The 25,467-nt window shown below is 46.7% G+C and overlaps 1 protein-coding gene across 1 annotated transcript in view; it reads left to right on the top strand.

Moving 5' to 3' along the window:
- Nucleotides 1–24,678, top strand: part of LOC139383268 (ribosomal protein S6 kinase alpha-5-like) — a 62,918-nt gene extending 38,240 nt beyond the window's left edge. The window contains exons 4-18 of the mRNA XM_071127716.1: nucleotides 2,159–2,274; nucleotides 5,280–5,381; nucleotides 7,471–7,554; nucleotides 7,859–7,962; nucleotides 8,581–8,731; nucleotides 9,023–9,184; nucleotides 11,263–11,394; nucleotides 12,146–12,279; nucleotides 15,216–15,309; nucleotides 17,159–17,329; nucleotides 17,603–17,794; nucleotides 21,422–21,581; nucleotides 23,359–23,525; nucleotides 23,796–24,120; nucleotides 24,289–24,678. Coding sequence (XP_070983817.1) covers nucleotides 2,159–2,274; nucleotides 5,280–5,381; nucleotides 7,471–7,554; nucleotides 7,859–7,962; nucleotides 8,581–8,731; nucleotides 9,023–9,184; nucleotides 11,263–11,394; nucleotides 12,146–12,279; nucleotides 15,216–15,309; nucleotides 17,159–17,329; nucleotides 17,603–17,794; nucleotides 21,422–21,581; nucleotides 23,359–23,525; nucleotides 23,796–24,120; nucleotides 24,289–24,620 — 2,426 coding nt within the window. The 3' untranslated portion in view covers nucleotides 24,621–24,678. The remainder of the gene's footprint in view (nucleotides 1–2,158; nucleotides 2,275–5,279; nucleotides 5,382–7,470; nucleotides 7,555–7,858; nucleotides 7,963–8,580; nucleotides 8,732–9,022; nucleotides 9,185–11,262; nucleotides 11,395–12,145; nucleotides 12,280–15,215; nucleotides 15,310–17,158; nucleotides 17,330–17,602; nucleotides 17,795–21,421; nucleotides 21,582–23,358; nucleotides 23,526–23,795; nucleotides 24,121–24,288) is intronic.
- Nucleotides 24,679–25,467: the final 789 nt, after the last annotated feature.

Genomic DNA, 25,467 nt, shown 5'->3' with positions numbered 1-25,467 from the left:
GAAATCAGCCAAGACCTCAGATTTTTTTTTTTAAGATCTCCAAAAGTCTGGTTCATCCTTGGGAGCAATTTACAAATGCCTGAAGGTACCACGTTCATCTGTACAAACAATAGTATGCAAGTATAAACACCATGGGACCATGCAGCCGTCATACCGCTCAGGAAGGAGAAGCATTCTGTCTCCTAGAAATGAACATACTTTGGTGCGAAAAGTGCAAATCAATCCCAGAACAACAGCAAATGTCCTTGTGAAGATGCTGGAGGAAACAGGTACAAAGTATCTATATCCACAGTAAAACGAGTCTTATATCGACATAGCCTGAAAGGCCGCTCAGCAAGGAAGAAGCCACTGCTCCAAAACCGCCATTAAAAAAAGCCAGACTACGGTTTGCAACTGCACATGGGGACAAAGATCATACTTTTTGGAGAAATGTCCTCTGGTCTGATGAAACAAAAATAGAACTGTTTGACCATAATGACCATCGTTATGTTTGGAGGAAAAGGGGGAAGCTTGCAAGCCGAAGAACACCATCCCAACCGTGACAGGCAGCATCATGTTGTGGGGGTGTTTTGCTGATGGAGGGACTGGTGCACTTCACAAAATAGATGGCATCATGAGGTAGGAAAACTATGTGGATATATTGAAGCAACATCTTAAGACATCAGTCAGGAAGTAAAGCTTGGTCGCAAATGGGTCTTCCAAATGGACAATGAGCCCAAGCGTTCTTCCGAAGTTGTGGCAAAATGGCTTAAGGACAACAAAGTCAAGGTATTGGAGTGGCCATCACAAAGCCCTGACCTCAATCCTACAGAACATTTGTGGGTGGAACTGAAAAAGCGTGTGCGATCAAGGATCCTACAAACCTGACTTCGTTATACCTGCTCTGTCAGGAGGAATGGGCCAAAATTCATCCAACATGTGGGAAGCTTGTGGAAGGCTACCTGAAACATTTGACCCAAGTTAAACAATTTAAAGGCAATGCTACCAAATACTAATTGAGTGTATGTAAACTTCTGACCCACTGGGAATGTGATGAAGGAAATAAAAGCTGAAATAAATCATTCTCTCTACAATTATTCTGACAATTCACATTCTTAAAATAAAGTGGTGATCCTAACTGACCTAAGACAGGGAATTTTTACCCTGATTAAATGTTTGGAATTGTGAAACTGATTTTAAATGTATTTGGCTAAGGTGTATGTATACTTCCGACTTCAACTGTACATACATATATACAGTTGAAGTCGGAAGTTTACATGAACCTTAGGCAAATACATTTAAACTCCAATTTTTTCCCCCATGTGCAGTTGCAATCCGTAGTCTGGCTTTTTTATGGCGGTTTTAGAGCAGTTGCTTCTTCCTTGCTGAGCGCCCTTTCAGGTTATCTTGATATATGGGACTTGTTTTACTGTGGATATAGATACTTTGTACCCGTTTCCTCCAGCATCTTCACAAGGTCCTTTGCTGTTGTTCTGGGATTGATTTGCACTTTTCTCACCAAGGATGAACCAGACTTTTTTTCTGTGGTCTTCGCTGATTTATTTTGATTTCCCCATGATGTCAAGCAAAGAGACACTGAGTTTGAAGGTAGGCCTTGAAATACATCCACAGGTACACCTCCAATTGCCTCAAATGATGTCAATTAGCCTATCAGAAGGTTTTAAAGCCATGACATCATTTTCTGGAATTTTCCAACCTGTTTAAAGGCACAGTCAACTTAGTGTATGTAAACTTCTGACCCACTGGAATTGTGATACAGGGAAATCTGTCTGTAAACAATTGTTGAAAAAATTACTTTTGTCATGCACGAAGTAGATGTCCTAACTGACTTGCCAAAACTATAGTTTGTTAACAATCACAGACGAAGGGGCTTACACTTCGGCTACTAACTTTGAATTGCCTCAATCATTTTTGTGTTTGCTTAAACAACCGCAAAAACCCTTACCAAAGTCCAAAACAATCAAACATCACAAAATGACGTCATAATATACGCACAAACTCCTCTGAACTGTTTTGGCTGGGAAGCATGTAAACGCCTTTACAGTGAATTGGACTGACCAATTGGACTTTGGATGTATACCTGCTATGTTGAAATAAAATATCCAGCCAGGCAAGACATCCAGGATTGTTCATAGCTGTTTATTTATTATTATGACAGATTATGTGAACGGTGGGGAGCTCTTCACACACCTGGTACAGAGGGTTCGGTTCAAAGAGCAGGAGGTATCTCTGTATAGTGGAGAGATAGTCCTGGCGCTGGAACACCTACACACGGTGAGTGTCTGTAGATGTTGTCTTTTTTCCGTTTTGGCATTCCTGAGGTACAATAGGTTTGGAATTTTAGCCTATATGCAATTGCAGTAAATGGTGCAGTTTTCTAGAATCATTAATCATCGTGTGTAATCTCAACTGCTATACTTAAAGGGGCCCGTTTCCCGGAAACAGATGAAGCATAGTCCTGGAATAAGAATTTATTTCAATGGAGAGTCTCCATGCAGTTTATTCCAGGACTAGGACTATGTTTAAACCGGCCCTAAAATACTTTTTGGATCGATCTCTGGCTGTTTCTTCTACATTGTTGTCACAGTCAAGACTTGTAAATTAGCTGACTGTTTCCCAGCTGGGGATAGTCCTGAAGCCAGTCCTCCTGTACCCCCAACGCCAGTCCTCCTGTACCCCCAACGCCAGTCCTCCAGTACCCCCAACGCCAGTCCTCCAGTACCCCCAACGCCAGTCCTCCAGTACCCCCAACGCCAGTCCTCCAGTACCCCCAACGCCAGTCCTCCAGTACCCCCAACGCCAGTCCTCCGGTACCCCCAACGCCAGTCCTCCGGTACCCCCAACGCCAGTCCTCCGGTACCCCCAACGCCAGTCCTCCGGTACCCCCAACGCCAGTCCTCCGGTACCCCCAACGCCAGTCCTCCGGTACCCCCCTCTCCAGTCCACCGGTACCCCCCTCTCCAGTCCACCGGTACCCCCCTCTCCAGTCCACCGGTACCCCCCTCTCCAGTCCTCCGGTACCCCCCCTCTCCAGTCCACCGGTACCCCCCTCTCCAGTCCACCGTTACCCCCATCTCCAGTCCTCCGTTACCCCCATCTCCAGTCCTCCGTTACCCCCATCTCCAGTCCTCCGGTACCCCCATCTCCAGTCCTCCGGTACCCCCAACTCCAGTCCTCCGGTACCCCCAACTCCAGTCCTCCGGTACCCCCCTCTCCAGTCCTCCGGTATCCCCACCTCCAGTCCTCCGGTACCCCCAACGCCAGTTCTCCAATACCCCCAACAAAAATGTGAAATGTGTACTGTTGGGGTTACTGGAGGACTGGCGCTGGGGGTACTGGAGGACTGGCGTTTGGAGGACTGGAGAGGGGGTTACTGGAGTTGGGGGTACCGGAGGACTGGAGTTGGGGGGTACCCGAGGACTGGAGATGGGGAGGACTGGAGGTAGTGGGTACTGGAGGACTGGAGATGGGGGGGGGGGGTACCGGAGGACTGGAGGACTGGAGATGGTGGGGTACCGGAGGACTGGCGTTGGGGGTACCGGAGGACTGGCGTTGGGGGGTAACGGAGGACTGCCGTTGGGGGTACCGGAGGACTGGGGATGGGGGGGGGGGTACCGGAGGACTGGAGATGGGGGGGGGGGGTACCGGAGGACTGGCGTTGGGGGGTACCGGAGGACTGGCGTTGGGGGGTACCGGAGGACTGGAGGACTGGCGTTGGGTGGTACTGGAGGACTGGCGTTGGGGGGGTACCGGAGGACTGGCGTTGGGGGGTACCGGAGGACTGGCGTTGGGGGGTACCGGAGGACTGGCGTTGGGGGGTACCGGAGGACTGGCGTTGGGGGGTACCGGAGGACTGGCGTTGGGGGGTACTGGAGGACTGCCGTTGGGGGTACTGGAGGACTGGAGGTGGGAAACACTGGTCTACAGAGACATGGACCTAATTTAGAACTGTTGCGTAAAACGTATTAGATTTATAATCCTGACTCACGTCAGACATACGCATGGTTCCCGTTTAAACATCAGACCTGTTGTAAAACTGTGCACGTGTGTGAACAAGCATTATAACTCCGTCTGAAAAACGCCCATCATTCACCTTTTATGGTGACAATAATACTTTGGCACTGTTGGAATTAGGCCAACACAGTATATCTGAAGGAAATAGTAATGGCGAACTTGATCAAATGTCTTTGGAGGTGTTGACAGGTTTTCTTTTGCAGTGACATTTGACAGTTTCTGCAACACAAAAATAATTGCAAATTGTTGTGGTTCTGTCAACCGATTGTTTGAATTCAATAATGTTTTGAATTTACTTTCTCCTGAACCTAAATATGCGGCATCGCCCGAGAATTCTGAAACATTGTCTACTCTGAAAAAGGTTTAGACTACAGGAGGCCTACTTACAGTGGTAACCTACACACTTTAATTCACCAGTTAATTTCTACTGCATGTTATAAAGCGTGCTCCATTTCAGATGCATCGAGCGAAAGCGTGTAAATACAATAGCCTATTTAAAAGGCCCAATTAGAGATGGTCATTTGTTTTATGGCTACTTTGGGAATATTGTCTTATCATGGCCAGAAAAGGGACAATGGTTATAATATCTGTATTATATTTATATATTAAATATTGTCTAGGCTACTGGAGAAATTTGACATTACAGTATTCATACGTAGTCTACAAACATCAATGGAAAAGGTGAACAGTCTGTTCTACCTTTAAACTGTGTATCGGATCGGATCGCATAGAGCAAAATACATGAAATACTGGTATCTTATCTGTTTACTACTGTGAAGTGAGTCCAATTAAATAGGCTATTTTGCGTGTATAAAACCATCACAGTCAGAAAAGGTGAGGAATTTATTCTGCAATGATCATGGGAGTGAAATGAATCATCGGAAATAGATTTCTAATTATTTTAGAAAGCAGAGATAGAATAAATAGATTTTCTCACTAACAGCCAACGATGGAGTCTTGTTATTATATTTAGCTACCTGTTTTTTTGTTATTGTGAATTAGTCATCATGTGTTCCCCATTTCCACAAGGCTACAAAGCTACTAGGCTACTTTTGCCTTCTTGCAATGCAGTACTTCAACCACTAGAAACTGTGTGTACGCATGGTCTAAAGTTTCCGTAAGGATAAGCACAAAAAGTCCAGTTTTTATAAATGCCAACTTTTGCGTGAAAAAGCGCATATGTTTTGGGGCAAGATTTTGTGCAACTATGCAACTTTTTATAAATGAAGCCCCTGAAGCCTTGTAATTGTCTGAATGTTTTCCAGCTGGGTATAGTCTACAGAGACCTGAAGCTGGAGAACATCCTCATGGACTCCAGCGGACATATAGTGCTCACCGACTTTGGCCTCAGCAAAGAGTTTGATGAGGTATGTATTACAGATGTATGGAGCAAGAGGTCTACACCGTACATCCATATGATCATTATCACACAGAGGAGTCTTGTACTTTAAAATGGTTAGGTTACTTTTAGTGTTATGGTGCATTCGCGCTGGTGACGCATCCCAAGCAGTCAATGGAGGAGTGTGTGCTGTGTGTGTTTTTAGGCCGTGTTTGATGTGCAACCTGACGCGACTACCCTTCAGGTGCCCTACCCTGCCACCCTCCAGGTCCCCTACCATGCCACCCTCCAGGTCCCCCTACCATGCCACCCTCCAGGTCCCCCTACCATGCCACCCTCCAGGTCCCCCTACCATGCCACCCTCCAGGTCCCCCTACCATGCCACCCTCCTGGTCCCCCTACCATGCCACCCTCCAGGTCCCCCTACCATGCCACCCTCCAGGTCCCCCTACCATGCCACCCTCCAGGTCCCCCTACCATGCCACCCTCCAGGTCCCCCTACCCTGCCACCCTCCAGGTCCCACTACCCTGCCACCCTCCAGGCCCCCTAACCTCCCACCCTCCTACCATCCAGGCTTCCCACCCTCCTACCATCCAGGCTTCCCACCCTCCTACCATCCAGGCTTCCCACCCTCCTACCTTCCAGGCTTCCCACCATCCTACCTTCCAGGCTTCCCACCGTCCTATCCTCCTACCCTTCTACCCTGCCACCCCCCCACCATCCAGGCCTTTCACCCTCCTACCATCCAGGCTTCCCACCCTCCTATCCTCAAGGCTTTGTTTTATGTCCAGTCCTTTTGAGAAGATGTTATGCAGCTGGTGGTTATGCGCTGGATGCGTTCCAAATGGCACCCTATTCCTTATATAGTGCTCTACTTTTAACTGGGACCCGTTTGGGCTCTGGTCAAATGTAGTGCACTATATAGGGAATAGGGTGCCATTTGGGATGTAACCATTCTGTCTGATTGTTACATCACGTATACGCAGTGTCTGATTGTTGGGGCGGCAGGTAGTCTAGCGGTTAGACCGTTGGGCCAATAACCAAAAGGTTGCAAGATCGAATCCCCGAGCTGACAAGGTAAAAATTGTCTTTCTGCCCCTGAACAAGGCAGTTAATACACTGTTCCCAGGCCGTCATTGAAAATAAGAATTTGTTCTTAACTGACTTGCGTAGTTAGATTCTTATTTTTTTTACGCATTGCCTGATCGTTACGTCGCGTATACACATTGTCTGATCGTTACGTCGCTTAGACACATTGCCTGATCGTTACGTGGCGTAGACACATTGCCTGATCGTTACGTGGCGTAGACACATTGCCTGATCGTTACGTCGCGTATACACATTGTCTGATCGTTACGTCGCTTAGACACATTGCCTGATCGTTACGTGGCGTAGACACATTGTCTGATCGTTACGTGGCGTAGACACATTGCCTGATCGTTACGTGGCGTAGACACATTGTCTGATCGTTACGTGGCGTATACACATTGTCTGATCGTTACGTGGCGTATACACATTGTCTGATCGTTACGTCGCGTAGACACATTGCCTGATCGTTACGTCGCGTAGACACATTGTCTGATTGTTACGTCGCGTATACACATTGTCTGATCGTTACGTCGCGTAGACACATTGTCTGATCGTTACGTGGCGTATACACATTGCCTGATCGTTACGTGGCGTATACACATTGCCTGATCGTTACGTCGCGTAGACACATTGCCTGATCGTTACGTGGCGTAGACACATTGCCTGATCGTTACGTCGCGTAGACACATTGCCTGATCGTTACGTCGCGTATACACATTGTCTGATCGTTACGTCGCGTAGACACATTGCCTGATCGTTATGTCGCGTAGACACATTGTCTGATCCTTACGTCGCGTAGACACATTGTCTGATCGTTATGAGAGCCAGTGGCGCTTGGTAGGTTCTTCTCCACAACAATGATGTCTGTTCTACCCTGAACTGATCAAATGTGTCCTAGTCTCAAGCTTCCTTCCTGTCGATTCCAGTGTGTTTCAACATGTCAGGGATGAGAACGACAAATAAGGAGAGGGGGGACAAATCTAACCTGGGTTATTTCTCTTTGTTTTGTCCGTTTGTTGTTGTCCAGTTGGAGAGGACTTACTCTGTCTGTGGCACAATTGAGTACATGGCCCCAGAGATCGCAGAGGGAGGAGCGGCTGGCCATGACATGGTAATTTATTATTTAGAACCCCCCCCCCCCGAGGTCTTGTTATGTTGTACTGTACTTGACCCAAATGCACAATGGTACACGGACAGATATGTGTAGCTCACTAATAACTGGGTGTAGTCTGCTGCACACCTGTGAAGGCTGCCTCTGGTGTCTGGGGTGCTGTTCCAGACTGCCTACAGTGCATCATTTGTACAACGCGTCTGCAATGTAGGCAGTCTGAAACGTATGTAGGCCTTCATCATATTCTGTCATAATAATAATAATAATAATACACTTTATTCATCCACATGTACCTGTGTTCCAGGCTGTAGACTGGTGGAGTCTTGGAGTGTTAATGTATGAACTTTTGACGGGTGGATCACCATTCACTGTCGATGGAGACCAGAACTCTCATACAGATATTGCCAAGTAAGTATCCCAGATCTATCTCCTAACATGTGGACCCCTGAAATAATTTATGCTGCATCAGCAGTGGCTATTAGGGATGCTAATAAACTGAACTTGACATCCATTCCATTTCCCGATACGCTGGAAAACAAAACAATCTTTCACTTGTCTTCTTTACCAAGTGAGAAGTACTTTGTGTGTGTGTGTGTGTGTGTGTGTGTGTGTGTGTAATCAGTTTGGTCTGATCAAACAAATAGACACATTTCCAAGTTCTCCAACAAAAAAAGGACAATACAGTATTCTTCTAGAACTAGCCACTAACTGTATAGAACGGTAGCTGTGTTGTTCTCTTTCTGGATTGTCTCAACCACTTGGAAATACTGTAAGTTCTTTCATGTGTTTCCTCTGGAATTAAATACTCATCCTGTTGATGTACTGTATGTCAGTGAGGGGTATTCAAATCCGTGCTGCTGGTTTTCTGCTTTACATGGTGTCCCAGGTCTAAATCAGTCCCTGATTCCAGGGGAAGAATGAAAATCAGCAGTAGAACTGCCTTCAAAGGTCCAGATTTGAATTGGCTTGATGTATGTATTATTATAATATAAATACTGTCCAACCTGGACTTCTGTCACCTCTCAGGAGGATCTCCAAGAAGGACCCTCCGTTCCCCAAAGACATGAGCCCTCTGGCCAAAGACCTCATCCAGCGCCTCCTCATCAAAGACCCAAAGAAGAGACTGGGCTCTGGGCCTGACGGAGCTGACAACGTTAAGAAACATCCATTCTACCAGGTACCAGAGCCATTTCCTTAGCCTGATCTCAGATCTGTTTGTGCTGCTTATCCAACTCCTGTGGACATTGTCATTGCTAAGGACCATATGAGTTAGCTATACAGCACAAACAGATCTGGGACAGAGCTAGTATCTCCTCTAACACATTGAGAACATCTTGTCCAGATACATTGTAGGTCGATTGGTACATACCATACAGTATATTTGCCTTTGTTGATAAAATGGTGCTTGAAGGAGAAATGGTTTCTGATTTTATAGCGTTCTGTTGGGTTTCGTCTTCTCTCCTTTTAGAATATAAACTGGGAGGACCTGGCAGCTAAGCGGGTGCCCGCCCCGTTCAAGCCGGTGATCAGGGATGAGCTGGATGTCAGCAACTTTGCGGAGGAGTTCACCGAAATGGACCCCACCTACTCCCCTGCAGCGATGCCTCAGAACTGTGACCGCGTCTTTCAGGTGGGACAGAAGTGTCCTCAATAGCTCGTTTAAGGTCAATACCAGCCTGTCTGTGTGCACATTGGTATTCCAATTGACTAAAGGGCTTTTCATTCAAAGCATAATTATAGCATACGCAGTTTGGATAGGCCTAACAGATGTGAATGACTATTTATGCTATAGCTTTGAACCATAATGTGGCTTTCACACCCTATTCATAAAGCGTTTCACACAGAGCATATGAGTGCTGATCTAGGATCAGTTTTTCTTTTTGGATCATAATTATAGGACAGAGGGACCGGATCGTAGATCTGCACTCCTACACTTAGGCGCTTTATGAATACAGCTGTATGCCAGCTTATGGTCGCGTGTCTGATTGATGTAGTCTATTGCGTGAGATCTCAGCTGTGATTGCCATGCCTTCTGGCTCCTCGAGCCTGGCTGATCAATAGGCCCATTAAAAGGGGCTTCTCTCTCTTTTCTCTGCTGGTATAAAAGGTTATGGTTCCAGAGAATCACCATGTCTGCCTCAATTACGCCTTAAACCTCTGATTGCCAACTTTATCTTGGCTTGTCTTGTTTTATTTCCCCACTTTCACAAATACTGGAATTTGTAGGCTAGTCTTTATCATTTACAGCCATGCCTTAGTGTTAGATAGAGCTAGTGGCTGAGATCACAACGTTTAACTCTGGGGTCTGCTCTCCCACTCGCCTCACAAAACAAAATTAAATTGCGTTATAAACTGGGGTGTTCGAGCCCTAAATGCTGATTGGCTGACAGCCGTGGTATATTAATTATAGCCCCGACGAGTTGTAATTTCACAGCAGAGCAATCAGATATTGAAGCCTGGCAATTTGGGCATTCTCATGCTTCCATCCCCATTCATCCATCCGTCAATCCTTCCGTCCATACATGGGGGGGGGGGGGGGGGGGTGTGTGTGTGTGTGTGTGTGTGTGTGCACGCACGCACGCACGCACGCATATAAGCGTGTAAACCCTGGGCCCTGCACAGCTGGAGCCAGGCAGCACATCCCAATCCCATCAGAGATGACAGTTCTAACAATGAGCACAGATGGACAACCAATGAATGGCAGCCATTGTCACGCTCACTCCAGTTTTTTACAGTATTGACAGGTTATAATTAGTTCTTGACTGAGCTGTAATGGGATGTCCTGGTTATACAAAAAACTAAGTCTCTGATAGGCACTATACTGTGAAGGGTATACCAGTCTCTGGTAGGCACTATACTGTGAAGGGTATACCAGTCTCTGGTTGGCACTGTACTGTGAAGGGTATACCAGTCTCTGGTAGGCACTATACTGTGAAGGGTATACCAGTCTCTGGTAGGCACTGTACTGTGAAGGGTATACCAGTCTCTGGTAGGCACTGTACTGTGAAGGGTATACCAGTCTCTGGTAGGCACTGTACTGTGAAGGGTATACCAGTCTCTGGTAGGCACTGTACTGTGAAGGGTATACCAGTCTCTGGTAGGCACTGTACTGTGAAGGGTATACCAGTCTCTGGTAGGCACTATACTGTGAAGGGTATACCAGTCTCTGGTAGGCACTGTACTGTGAAGGGTATACCAGTCTCTGGTAGGCACTGTACTGTGAAGGGTTTACCAGTCTCTGGTAGGCACTGTACTGTGAAGGGTATACCAGTCTCTGGTAGGCACTGTACTGTGAAGGGTATACCAGTCTCTGGTAGGCACTATACTGTGAAGGGTATACCAGTCTCTGGTAGACACTATACTGTGAAGGGTATACCAGTCTCTGTCCTGCGTATTAAACCTCGTCTTCCTATGTATGTGTCAACTCGTTCATTGCCCCCTCCGGCTTCATCTCTCTCTGTGTCTCCTGGTTACAGGGTTACTCGTTCATGGCCCCCTCCTGCTTCATCTCTCTCTCTGTGTCTCCTGGTTACAGGGTTACTCGTTCATGGCCCCCTCCTGCTTCATCTCTCTCTGTGTCTCCTGGTTACAGGGTTACTCGTTCATGGCCCCCTCCTGCTTCATCTCTCCCTCTGTGTCTCCTGGTTACAGGGTTACTCGTTCATGGCCCCCTCCTGCTTCATCTCTCTCTGTGTCTCCTGGTTACAGGGTTACTCGTTCATGGCCCCCTCCATCTTGTTCAAGAGAAATGCTGTGATGGATGACATGCTGCAGCTGTGTGGAGGATCAAGATCACAGAGACCAGGGTCTGCTGCTGTGGCCCGCAGCGCCATGATTAAGGTACAACACACACACACACACACACACACACACACACACACACACACACACACACACACACACACACACACACACACACACACACACACAGCTGGGTGGGGGTTCAGGATTGCTGTGGCCTGCAACACCATGATGAAGGTACAACACACACACACACACACAGCTGGGTGGGGGTTCAGGATTGCTGTGGCCTGCAACACCATGATGAAGGTACAACACACACACACACACACAGCTGGGTGGGGGTTCAGGATTGCTGTGGCCTGCAACACCATGATGAAGGTACAACACACACACACACACAGCTGGATGGGGGTTCAGGATTGCTGTGGCCTGCAACACCATGATGAAGGTACAACACACACACACACACAGCTGGGTGGGGGTTCAGGATTGCTGTGGCCTGCAACACCATGATGAAGGTACAGCACCGTTACTGTGTGTGTGTACAGTACAGTTAGATGGATAGGGTTATCTCTTCCCTCCACGCACACACACTTAGGCTAGGCAGCATTAACTAAGTTTTTTCTTCTCATCCTTGCTTCATTAAGCTCTATAATGAGTCTTGATGTGTGTGGCTGTGTACTGTGGTGTGTCTAATATAACATATATATAACATAGTTACAGCATTGGATCACATTGAAAACAGGATTGTTAATCAGTTGCTTGGTCTGAGGCGTGATGAGGTATAGACAAACTTTGTAATAAGATGGCTTTGATTTGACCTAAACAATGATTTCCCTTCCTTTAGGACTCTCTGTTTTATATGAACTATGAGATGGACCTGAAGAACAATGCCCTTGGTGAAGGAAGCTTCTCTATCTGTAGGCAGTGCACCCACAAGAAGACTGGACAGATGTACGCTGTGAAGATCGTCAGTAAGAGGTACTGTTACCATAGTCCTGCTTGATCCCAGATCAGTTGGTGCTGAATGGTCTGCTTATACAGTATGATCATTGTCAAGCCAAACTGACACGTACCAGGCCCAGACCAGTGTGGTCCTCTGGAGGTCCGTGTGGTCCTCTGGAGGTCCGTGTGGTCCTTTGGAGGTCCGTGTGGTCCTCTGGACACCAGTGTGGTCCTCAGTAGGTTGGTAGAGCCTATTGGTAGAGCCTATTGGTAGACCCTATTGGTAGAGCCTATTGGTAGAGCATGGCTCTTTAGTGGGTTTGACTGGCCAGTCCACCCAGACATAAAACGTGTGTATATATATATATATATATATATATCAATTCCAGGCCAGCAGACTATTACAGGAGACTGCTCTGTGATTATAACACCTCTTGGCTGACAGGAAAATGCTGTAGTGGTGAAACTGACCTTACTGTTCAGGGATGACATTCTTATTTTTAATTTTATATATACAGTACCAGTCAAAAGTTTAGACACACCTACTCATTCAAGAGCTTTTCTTTATTTTTTACTATTTTCTACATTGCAGAATAATAGTGAAGACATCAAAACTATGAAATAACACATATGGAATCATGTAGTAACCAAAAAATTGTTAAACAAATCTAAATATATTTTAGATTCTTTAAAGTAGCCACCCATTGCCTTGATGACAGCTTTGCACAGTCTTGGAATTCTCTCAACCAGCTTCATGAGGAATGCTTTTCCACCAGTCTTAAATGAGTTCCCACATATGCTGAGCACTTGTTAGCTGTTTTGTCCTTCACTCTGCAGTCCAACTCATCCCAAACCATCTCAATTGGGTTGAGGTTGGGTGATTGTGGAGGTCAGGTCATCTGATGCAGTGCTCCATCACTCTCCTTGCTCAAATAGGCCTTACACAGCCTGGAGTTGTGTTTTGGGTCATTGTCCTGTTGAAAAACAAATGATAGTCCCATTAAGCACAAACCAGATGGGATTGCATATCGCTGCAGGATGCTGTGGTAGCCATGCTGGTTAAGTGTGCCTTGAATTCTAAATAAATCACAGTGACACCAGCAAAGCACCATCACACCACCACCTCTATGCTTCACGGTGGGAACCACACATGCAGAGATCATCCGTTCACCTACTCTGCATCTCACAAAGACACGCCGGTTGGAACCAAAAATGTCAAATTTGGACTCATCAGACCAAAGGACAGATTTCCACCGGTCTGATGTCCATTGCTCGTGTTTCTTGGCCCAAGCAAGTCTCTTCTTCTTATTGGTGTCCTTTAGTAGTGGTATCTTTGCAGCAATTCAACCATAAAGGCCTGACTCACACAGTCTCCTCTGAACAGTTGATGTTGATATGTGTCTTACTTGAACTCTGTGAAGTATTTATTTGGGCTGCAATTTCTGAGGCTGGTAACTCTAATGAACTTATTGTCTGCAGAAGAGGTAACTCTGGGTCTTCCTTTCCTGTGGCGGTCCTCATGAGAGCAAGTTTTATTTTGACGCTTGATGTTTTCCATATTGACTGATCTTGATTTTTTAAAGTAATGATGGACTATCGTTTCACTTTGCTTAATTGAGCTGTTCTTGCCATAATATGGACTTGGTCTTTTACCAAATAGGTCTCTCTTCTGTATACCACCCCTACCTTGTCATAACACAACTGATTGGCTCAAATGCATTAAGAAGGAAAGAAATTCCACAAATTAACTTTTAATAAGGCACACCTGTTAATTTAAATGCATTCCAGGTGACTACCTCATGAAGCTGGTTGAGAGTATTCCGAGAGTGTGCAAAGCTATTATTAAGGCTACTTTGAAGAATCTCAAATATAACACTTTTTGGGGTTACTACATGATTCCATATGTGCTATTTTATAGTTTTGATGTCTTCACTATTATTCCACAGTATAGAAAATAGTAAAAATAAAGAAAAACCCTTGAATGAGTAGCTGTGTCCAAACTTTTGACTGGTACTGTATATACATAATGTGTTTTACTTCCTTTTTATCATAACTAATTAGGATCTTGTCTCATCGCTGCATCTCCCCAACGGGCTCCAAAACATGACCCGCCAGACCTCACTCCTTAACACCCGCAAGCTTAACCTGGAAGCCAGCCCACACCAATGTGTCAGAGGAAACACTGTTCAACTGACGACCGACGTCAGCCTGTAGACCCCCAGCCCAGCACAAGGAGCCGCTAGAGCATGATGTGTAAAGATGCTGTGCTTTAGACCACAGCGCCACTTGGGAGACTGATGACACTCTCTGTCACCATGTGGCTCCTTTCTGTTCAGGGATGCTCTGTGTCCTGTCTCTCCCCTCTAGGATGGAGGCTCCTTTCTGTTCAGGGATGACTCTGTGTCCTGTCTCTCTCCTCTAGGATGGAGGCTCCTTTCTGTTCAGGGATGACTCTGTGTCCTGTCTCCCCCCTCTAGGATGGAGGCTCCTTTCTGTTCAGGGATGACTCTGTGTCCTGTCTCTCTCCTCTAGGATGGAGGCTCCTTTCTGTTCAGGGATGACTCTGTGTCCTGTCTCTCCCCTCTAGGATGGAGGCTCCTTTCTGTTCAGGGATGACTCTGTGTCCTGTCTCTCTCCTCTAGGATGGAGGCTCCTTTCTGTTCAGGGATGACTCTGTGTCCTGTCTCTCTCCTCTAGGATGGAGGCTCCTTTCTGTTCAGGGATGACTCTGTGTCCTGTCTCCCCCCTCTAGGATGGAGGCTCCTTTCTGTTCAGGGATGACTCTGTGTCCTGTCTCTCCCCTCTAGGATGGAGACTCCTTTCTGTTCAGGGATGACTCTGTGTCCTGTCTCCCCCCTCTAGGATGGAGACTCCTTTCTGTTCAGGGATGACTCTGTGTCCTGTCTCCCCCCTCTAGGATGGAGGCTCCTTTCTGTTCAGGGATGACTCTGTGTCCTGTCTCTCCCCTCTAGGATGGAGGCTCAGACACAGAAAGAGATCACAGCTCTGAAGCTCTGCGACGGCCACCCCAACATCATCAAGACTCACGAGATTTACCATGACCAGGTAAGGATTTTTCACCTCAATATTTATTGGATTCAGCTGAAGTAAGCAAAGCAACCACATATTTTCATTTCACTTTTATTTATACAGGTTCTTCTCATTGTGCTAAAATCTATTTTACAAGAGAGACCTGGTATCCCAAGCATTGCCAGTAAAAGCCCATCTTCAGAAATAGTCGCTATCTGACGGAGCCAGTGATGGAGACAAGACTAACGTCAGACAGGCAGCCTAATTAAGTCACTGATAGAACAGAGCAGAAGAATGTGGATACTAGATTCCTCTGGGACATTCTCCCTCTGTTCTCTCCTCCTGGGACATTCTCCCTCTGTTTTCTCCTCCTGGGACATTCTCCCTCTGTTCTCTCCTTCCGGGACATTCTCTTTCTGTTTTCTCCTCCTGGGACATTCTCATTCTGTTCTCTCCTTCCGGGACATTCTCCGTCTGTGCTCTCCTCCTGGGACATTCTCCTTCTGTTCTCTCCTCCTGGAACATTCTCCTTCTGTTCTCTCCTTCCGGGACATTCTGCCTCTGTTCTCTCCTCCTAGGACATTCTCCTTCTGTTCTCTCCTTCCAGAACATTCTCCCTCTGTTCCCTCCTTCTGGGACATTCTCCTTCTGTTCTCTCCTTCCAGAACATTCTCCCTCTGTTCTCTCCTTCCGGGACATTCTCTTTCTGTTTTCTCCTCCTGGGACATTCTCCTTCTGTTCTCTCCTTCCAGAACATTCTCCCTCTGTTCTCTCCTTCCGGGACATTCTCCTTCTGTTCTCTCCTTCCGGGACATTCTCCTTCTGTCTCTCCTTCCGGGACATTCTCCCTCTGTTCTCTCCTTCCCATTATCCTATAATAAAGACTATACTATCCCCCTCATAGTTCAGGTTGTATTTGTCTCAGTATAGTACAGCTCCTGAACCATATATAGGTGCATCCCCACTATAGGTATAGATTCATCAAACCCACATGGAACATATTTCTGTATGTGGGCCTTGAGTTTAGTGAACAAAAAAAACCTACTTTCTCCAAATTGGGTCAAACAAGTGTGTGTGTGTGTTCATGTCTCTGTGTGTGTGGTTGATATTTCTGGGGTTCATTAGCTGGGGCACTTCAGGCCTAGGAGCACCACTAGCTCTGATGAGCTCTGCTGGATTGTTACTGTACTGGTACCTCAAGAGAGGGTTGCGACTCAAATGGCACCCTATTCCCTTTATAGTGCACTACTTTAGACCATAGCCCTATGGGCCCTGTGCAAAATAAGTACACTATAAAAGGGAATCGGGTGCCATTTGGGATGCAGGCAGAGTGAGGGCTTTGACCTAGATCAAAGCAAAGCCCCCTCGCTGCGCCTTTCAACCCCCCCCCTCCCAATCTGCCTCCCAATTTTCCACCCTGCATTTCACCCACCCACCCGCCTTCCCGCTCCCCACCCACCCCCCCGCCCGCTCCCCACCCCCCCCGCCCGCTCCCCACCCCCCTCGCCCGCTCCCCACCCCTCTGTTCCTCATCTCTCAGTCACTGTAAGAGCTGGATTGTTGTTAGGAATATGTAAATGTGGATTCAGGGTTTCTACTGTTAGATTTTCCGAAACTATTTCAGCTATTGTATAACTACATCCTTGGCTCAGAGCACTCCGAGCAGGACGGATCATATTAACTCAGTAAAGCATATGATTTCATTACAAATCTAATATAATTACAAAATAATTACATATAATTGCAAAATCTATAGGAATATTTCCATGCATATATTAACTATTAATACATAGTAAACATGACTCATTATATTGTACTGTACACTGTAATGCTTCTCTCTGGAGACACTAGGAGTAACTCTGTCCATCTTTCTGTCTCTCTCTAGCTGCATACGTACCTGGTGTTGGAGCTGCTGCGTGGTGGAGAGCTGCTGGAGAGGATCCGGAGGAAGCAGCACTTCAGTGAGACTGAGGCCAGCCGCATCATGAGGAGACTGGTGTCAGCCGTCAGCCACATGCACGATGTAGGAGTGGTACACAGAGACCTCAAACCAGAGGTACTATTGAAGCTGTGTGTGTGTGTGTGTGTGTGTGTGTGTGTGTGTGTGTGTGTGTGTGTGTGTGTGTGTGTGTGTGTGTGTGTGTGATCAATACATAAAATTGCAGTGGCAAGTGGATCTGAAACTGACATCTCAGAAGTGTTGCTTCTCATCCTTCCCCGTCACAAGGCTAGAAAATGCCACCTATGTGCCATTACTAAATGGCAGTGATACATTTAGACAGAGTAGAAATAACACAAACATGTTTCTCTCTTGCAACCCATTTTTCAGAACCTGCTGTTCACAGATGAGAGTGAGAACGCTGAGATAAAGATCATAGACTTTGGGTTCGCCCGGCTGAAGCCTCCAGACAACCAGCTGCTGAAGACACCGTGTTTCACCCTGGCCTACGCCGCGCCGGAGATCCTCAAATACGACGGCTACGACGAGTCATGTGACCTCTGGAGCCTGGGGGTCATCCTGGTGAGTGGAGGTCCGAGGGGGTACAGAGGAGTGAATACATACAGTAGGGAGAACAAGTATTTGATACACTGCCGATTTCGCAGGTTTTCCTACTTACAAAGCATGTAGAGGTCTGTAATTTTTTATCATAGGTACACTTCAACTGTGAGGGATGGAATCTAAAACAAAAATCCAGAAAATCACATTGTATGATTAAGTAATTAATTTGCATTTTATTGGATGACATAAGTATTTGATACATCAGAAAAGCAGAACTTAATATTTGGTACAGAAACCTTTGTTTGCAATTACAGAGATCATACGCTTCCTGTAGTTCTTGACCAGGTTTGCACACACTGCAGCAGGGATTTTGGCCTACTCCTCCATACAGACCTTCTCCAGATCCTTCAGGTTTCGGAGCTGGGCAATACGGACTTTCAGCTCCCTCCAAAGATGTTCTATTGGGTTCAGGTCTGGAGACTGGCTAGGCCACTCTAGGACCTTGAGATGCTTCTTACGGAGCCACTCCTTAGTTGCACTGGCTGTGTGTTTCAGGTCGTTGTCATGCTGGAAGACCCAGCCACGACCCATCTTCAATGCTCTTACTGAGGCTATTGGCCAAGATCTCGAGATACATGGCCCCATCCATCCTCCCCTCAATACTGTGCAGTCGTCCTGGCCCCTTTGCAGAAAAACATCTCCAAAGAATGATGTTTCCACCTCCATGCTTCACGGTTGGGATGGTGTTCTTGGGGTTCTATTCATCCTTCTTCTTCCTCCAAACACGGCGAGTGGAGTTTAGACCAAAAAGCTATATTTTTGTCTCATCAGACCAAATGTCCTTCTCCCATTCCTCCTCTGGATCATCCAGATGGTCATTGGCAAACTTCAGACGGGCCTGGACATGCGCTGGCTTGAGCAGGGGGGCCTTGCGTGCGCTGCAGGATTTTAATCCATGACGGCGTAGTGTGTTACTAATGGTTTTCTTTGAGACTGTGGTCCCAGCTCTCTTCAGGTCATTGACCAGGTCCTGCCGTGTAGTTCTGGGCTGATCCCTCACCTTCCTCATGATCATTGATGCCCCACGAGGTGAGATCTTGCATGGAGCCCCAGACCGAGGGTGATTGACCGTCATCTTGAACTTCTTCCATTTTCTAATAATTGCGCCAACAGTTGTTGCCTTCTCACCAAGCTGCTTGCCTATTGTCCTGTAGCCCATCCCAGCCTTGTGCAGGTCTACAATTGAACACTGATGTCCTTACACGGCTCTCTGGTCTTTGCCATTGTGGAGAGGTTGGAGTCTGTTTGATTGAGTGTGTGGACAGGTGTCTTTTATACAGGTAACGAGTTCAAACAGGTGCAGTTAACACAGGTAATGAGTGGAGAACAGGAGGGCTTCTTAAAGAAAAACTAACAGGTCTGTGAGAGACGGAATTCTTACTGGTTGGTATGTGATCAAATACTTATGTGATGCAATAAAATGCAAATTAATTACTTAAAAATCATACCTCTACATGCTTTGTAAGTAGGAAAACCTGCAAAATCGGCAGTGTATCAAATACTTGTTCTCCCCACTGTATACCCTTCAAATGCATTGAAGGAGAAGGTCCTTCCCTCAGAACTTCTCCTCCAATGCGTTTTGAGAAGGAGGTTGGGGAACCAAGGGAACCGAGTTTCACACAAACTCAAGCTTATTTAATCCGGCCGCAGGTGGTTTGAGTAAAATATAAATAAATACATTTTTTATAAAAAAAATTATTGGTTGGAGAAAACTACCTCAATCTATTTTTCAAATACTACAACCAAATTGAAACTGTAGAAATAATAATGGACTTACATTTTATACAGTCTCTTCACTTTCCAGCTCGCTAAAAAACACCAAAATGAAAGCTAGACAGTCAGGGAGCATGGAAAATTGGACAGAGGTCTGTGTTTTGCACATTTTGATAGCAAGAAAATCTAACACATTTTCAGTGCGGCTGCTGGAGCTAGGTGAAGACTGAATGCAGCCCGTGGTCAAAATGAGCTCGACACTCCTGCTTTATACCTATTAGCTGCACTTCTCGTAGATCTGGCATTTCATTGACGCGTCGATACAGCTACAGAAATTCCAGCTTGATTCAGCAGTTGTGAGTCAACATTCTGTGTGACCAGGCCATTCACATGTGGAGCTGTTCTGGTGTTCTCTGCATGCTGTGGTATTGTGTTATGTGGTTAGGGCCTGTCTGATATCCGTCTGTCTTATTCAGTACAGTTACCATGCTCTTATCCTGTGGTGCTCTGCTCTACCCTGTTCTGTTCTGCTGTGCTCTGTTCTGCTGTGCTCTGTTCTGCTGTGCTCTGTTCTGCTGTGCTCTGTTCTGCTGTGCTCTGTTCTGCTCTATTCTGTTCTGCTGTGCTCTGTTCTGCTCTACTCTGTTCTGCTGTGCTCTGTTCTGCTCTACTCTGTTCTGCTGTGCTCTACTCTGTTCTGCTGTGCTCTGTTCTGCTCTACTCTGTTCTGCTGTGCTCTGTTCTGCTCTACTCTGTTCTGCTGTGCCCTGTTCTGCTCTACTCTGTTCTGCTGTGCTCTACTCTGTTCTGCTGTGCTCTGTTCTGCTCTACTCTGTTCTACTGTGCTCTGTTCTGCTCTACTCTGTTCTGCTGTGCTCTGTTCTGCTCTGCTCTACTCTGTTCTGCTCTACTCTGTTCTGCTCTACTCTGTTCTGCTGTGCTCTGTTCTGCTCTATTCTGTTCTGCTGTGCTCTGTTCTGCTGTGCTCTGTTCTGCTGTGCTCTGTTCTGTACTGAAACCCTTTAATATTCATCAGTAAATGAAGCACTACGAGCAGCACTCTGCACTCCAGCTGCAGTCCTACTCAGAGTGGAGTTGGTTAATGGCCTAGGCTACAGTCTGCCGGTTGGGAAGCTTTTCAATGCTCATTTAAATTGCCGATTTTTATCATAACCCAAAACATGAGGTTTTCTTAATGTAAACAATGTGTAGCGTCTAAAGATGGATAAATCATCTCTGGGATGTCATGGACTGTCCGTCGTTACATTTAAAGTGCTGTCTATGAATTTGAGACGGGTTTCATTTCTCTAGCCCCATCCCTCAGCAGATGTTGTTGTTTTTATTAATCAGACTGAGCTTGAGGAAGAGAGGGGGAGGGAGGAAGAGCGATTTCTCCGCTTGGCCTCTCGAGTGTGCAGCCTCTCTCTCTTTTCTCTTCTCTCTTTGCGTCGCCCCCTGGGGGTACAGTATAGTAGTGTGCTGGCTGGGCTGAATGTGTGTACAGAGCCGTGATGTGATGCTTCCTGACAGGCCAGGCTCTGTACGGCAGAGTACCCTGGAAGCATAGTGAGCCGAGGAGCGGACACGCACACATGTCACAGAGCCACAGAGACAAACAGGCAATGGAAAAATTTTGTTTGCTTAATGAGGAATTAGAAACCAGGCCAACCTCAATCAGGCTTAGATCAGGTGAGAGTACACCTGGTACATTATTTACTAAGCTAACGGTTTAAAGATGTGTACACATGCATGGAGAACATGCATACCATAGTATACACAATATCGACATATAGGCTACATGTAGGATTAGGGAACATAATATTTATTGTTATATTGGATCATATATTTATTATTATTATTATTATTATATTTCAGTACACCATGCTGTCGGGTCAGGTGCCGTTCCAGTGTCAGGGGAAGAGTCTGGCCCGCACCAGTGCTGAAGAGATCATGAAGAAGATTAAACAGGGAGACTTCTCTTTCGAGGGAGAGGCTTGGCGGAGTGTCTCACAGCAGGCCAAAGACCTCATACAAGGTGAGCCTGGGAAATGGAACATCAGGGGCAGGGTTGGGGTCAATTCGAATTGAAGTCGGTCAATTTAGGAACTAACTGAAATTCCAATTCAATAATTGAGAAAATTGAAAAGGATTTATTTATTAAAGTGGAATCTATTGATAAGTCTCAATGGAAAGTTATTCCTCGCTTCTCTATTTATCGAGTTATTACTTAAAAGCGATCAAAATGAAGAAGAATGATGAAGAATGATGAAGTCATGTCAGAGAATGAGGTGATTTAATATGGAGCCAAGCCAGCCTGTTCCCTATAAAGTAAACAACAGAAATAACTTCAAATGTATAACTTCAGCCTTAACCAAATCGTTTGCATGACTACTGATTTCAATTACAATTTCAGCCAACTTACAAGGAAATACTTTATGAAGTTATTGTTACAAATTAACTTTCAAGGTTTCTAGCCCTTACTAGCCTGCAATCGTTAGCCCTACTAGCCTGCTAATGTTACATTAGCACTACATGAGACAACTAGTTGCTATCAACACCTAACTTACAGCTACATTAAAGTAAACCAAAGTTTTGGAAATGCATAACGCCATCTAACCAGTAATCAAATAATATTAGAGCAGTCTTACAGGTTGATGGCTGGGGCCCATCCGATGATAAAAGCTTGCAGGCTGGGTTAGCTACCAAAGGGAAGGGAAAATCCCAAATAGATTGATTCCAGATGTCCGTCAGCTAGCGCGCTAGCACTAAGACGAGGTGGAAAAAGTGACATAACTCCCGCAGCCTACTTAAACAGAGAACATCGCGGAAAGTTGACCAAACAAAAAGGACAACAGACGAGGTACTACACAATTAGAGCAGGTATGATTTTCTCTTTCGTTTTAAGCCCACGGGAAGAAATGCTGTATGGCCGCACGTGCCCCATCTGCGTCTTGTTTACGTCACACTTCCTGTGATTGGTGGATTGTAGTTCGCCACCGCCAACACTTTGTCCAGAATGTATTTACATGCTAGCATTGCTAACTGCTAACGTTAGCCAGCTTCAGCAAGCACAGATCATCCATATGACATTGAGAAATAGCGCGCTGTGGGTAGTTTCAAAGATATCCAGAAATAAGTAAATAAATATGTAATAACCCAGAAACATAACTATGTTTGTACTTCTAGGTAACCAGATTGTGACATCAAATAAGTTACTAAGTCTTTGACCATACTGTGTTGTTACATTGGTGAGTAAAAAGTCATGCTTCCTACCCTTTCAATTCGAGTTGACCCTGATCAGGGCTTTTGATATGAACTTCAGGCATGCTTTGCTACAAGGTGAAGGTTGCACCTTGCTTCAATGGTTCAACTTACTGAATAACTAAAATAATTATTCTGCATGTCCGGCCAGTTAAACGTTTGTTTTTCTTGTCTTTCACCCCTAGTTTGGTCAAAGTTTTGAATGACAGCGTTATTGATTAAGTTGATGTATTAGTTTTCATTTGGTGTTGTCTGGTAGGAGTTGTGGATCTTCTAGTGTGCAGGTGATGCTGCTCAGTGTTCACCACAGGTTCTGTCTGTCATGTTCACCACAGGTTCTGTCTGTCATGTTCACCACAGGTTCTGTCTGCTCCAAGGCTCTCCAACCCTGTTCCTGGAGAGCTACTGTCCTGTAGGTTTTCATTCTAACCCTGATCTAGCACACCTGATTGTTATAATTAACTGATTGATAAGCCGAATCAGGTTAGTTAGAACTGGGTTGAGGTGTCTAATTGTGTGTCTAATCTACAACGTTTGTGTGGTACCTATAGAGCTCCTGACTGTGGACCCTGACAAGCGGATCAAGATGTGTGGTCTGAGGTACAACGCCTGGCTCCAAGACGACAGCCAGCTCTCCTCCAACCCTCTGATGACACCTGACATCCTGGGTTCTTCCACCACCGTGTCTGTACACACCTACGTCAAGGCTACCTTCAATGTGAGCTTTATTCATTCATTCAGGAGAGCGTGGCATGGTGAGAGGGAGGGCCAGGTTTGCATTAGAGGATGCTGCAGGAAGAGTTTGAGAATATCAGATATCCCCTATTCAGTTGTTCTCATCAGCTCTTCCAAAGGGGATGGTGTTGGTGGGTAAAGATCCAAACATGTTTTTATTTCAGTATTTTTACTCTATTTTTAGTGAATGTTTATTGTGTTGTAGGTTACTGTTATTCATGTGAATGTGTTTTGTTGTGCTCTGCTTCTCCAGGCGTTTAACAAGTGTACGCGGGAGGGTTTCCGTCTGCAGACGGTGGACAAGGCCCCGCTGGCCAAGAGGAGGAAGTTGAAGAAGACCAGCACCAGCACAGAGACCAGGAGCAGCTCCGGAGAGAGCACCCGCTCCTCCTCCTCCTCCTCCCAGTCCCACCCGGACACCCGCTCCTCCTCCTCCTCCTCCTCCTCCCAGTCGCACCAGGACACCCGCTCATCCTTCTCCACCTCTTCCTCCTCCTCCTCCAGCTTGTCTCACCACAACACCCACTCCTCATTTTCCTTCTCCCAGTCTCACCAGGACACCCTCTTCTCCTCCTCCTCCCTGTCCCACCAGGACACCCTCTTATCCTCCTCCTCCCTGTCCCACCAGGACACCCTCTTCTCCTCCTCCCTGTCCCACCAGGACACCCTCTTCTCCTCCACCCTGTCCCACCAGGACACCCACTCCTCCTCCACCCTGTCTCACCAGGACACCCACTCCTCCTCCACCCTGTCTCACCAGGACACCCACTCCTCCTCCACCCTGTCTCACCAGGACACCCACTCCTCCTCCACCCTGTCCCACCAGGACACCCACTCCTCCTCCACCCTGTCCCACCAGGACACCCACTCCTCCTCCACCCTGTCCCACCAGGACACCCACTCCTCCTCCACCCTGTCCCACCAGGAGAAGACTGGGGGAGACGGTATCGCCGACCCTCCACCCCAACCTTCCATCAGCTCCACCACCACCCCTGTCACCACACCCCTCTCCATGGGCTCAGACAACGACCCCGCCCCGGAACGCTCGCCGCCTCCAGCCTTCTACTTCTCAGACTGAGAGAGAGACTGAGAGAGAGAGACTGAGAGAGAGAGACTGAGAGAGAGAGACTGAGAGAGAGAGAGAGAGAGAGAGAGAGAGAGAGAGAGAGAGACTGAGAGAGAGAGAGACTGAGAGAGAGAGACTGAGAGAGAGAGAGAGAGAGACTGAGAGAGAGAGAGAGACTGAGAGAGAGAGAGAGACTGAGAGAGAGAGAGAGAGAGAGACTGAGAGAGACTGAGAGACTGAGAGAGACTGAGACTGAGACTGAGCGAGAGACTGAGAGAGACTGAGAGAGAGACTGAGAGAGACTGAGAGAGACTGAGAGAGAGACTGCGACTGAGCGAGAGACTGAGAGAGACTGAGAGAGAGACTGAGACTGAGCGAGAGACGGAGACTGAGCGAGGGGGAGACTGAGCGAGAGGGAGACTGAGAGGGAGACTGAGAGGGAGACTGAGAGGGAGACTGAGAGGGAGACTGAGAGGGAGACTGAGAGGGAGACTGAGAGAGAGAAAGAGAGAGAGACTCAGATGGACAGCATGTAGATCTCTCTCTCTCCCTCCATGGCAGCTCCCAGTCAATTGTTCACAATCAGCCACATGCATGGACCACAAGTACCTACACGCCTCCTGGCTGAGCATGCAGCAGGAACAGGACCCACCTCTCAATCATCACTAGCAATAGACACACAGTAAATGAAAAGGACTGCCCTACCAATCCAGAGCCAGACAGCGGAGAGACCCCTCTACAACCACACCTCTGTTTCAGTCATGTCTTCCTGTTTGTCTGGAAGGTAGGTCATAGTCCTGGTTGTTTGCTTTTGTTTACACTGTGGTGTATTGCATTAGTAAAGACATTTTACTTTCAG

Source organism: Oncorhynchus clarkii, chromosome 25, assembly GCF_045791955.1.
Source record: "Oncorhynchus clarkii lewisi isolate Uvic-CL-2024 chromosome 25, UVic_Ocla_1.0, whole genome shotgun sequence".
Lineage (NCBI taxonomy): Eukaryota > Metazoa > Chordata > Actinopteri > Salmoniformes > Salmonidae > Oncorhynchus > Oncorhynchus clarkii.
The sequence above is the reverse complement of the archived record's forward strand: the minus strand, read 5'-3'. Positions and strand labels throughout refer to the sequence as shown.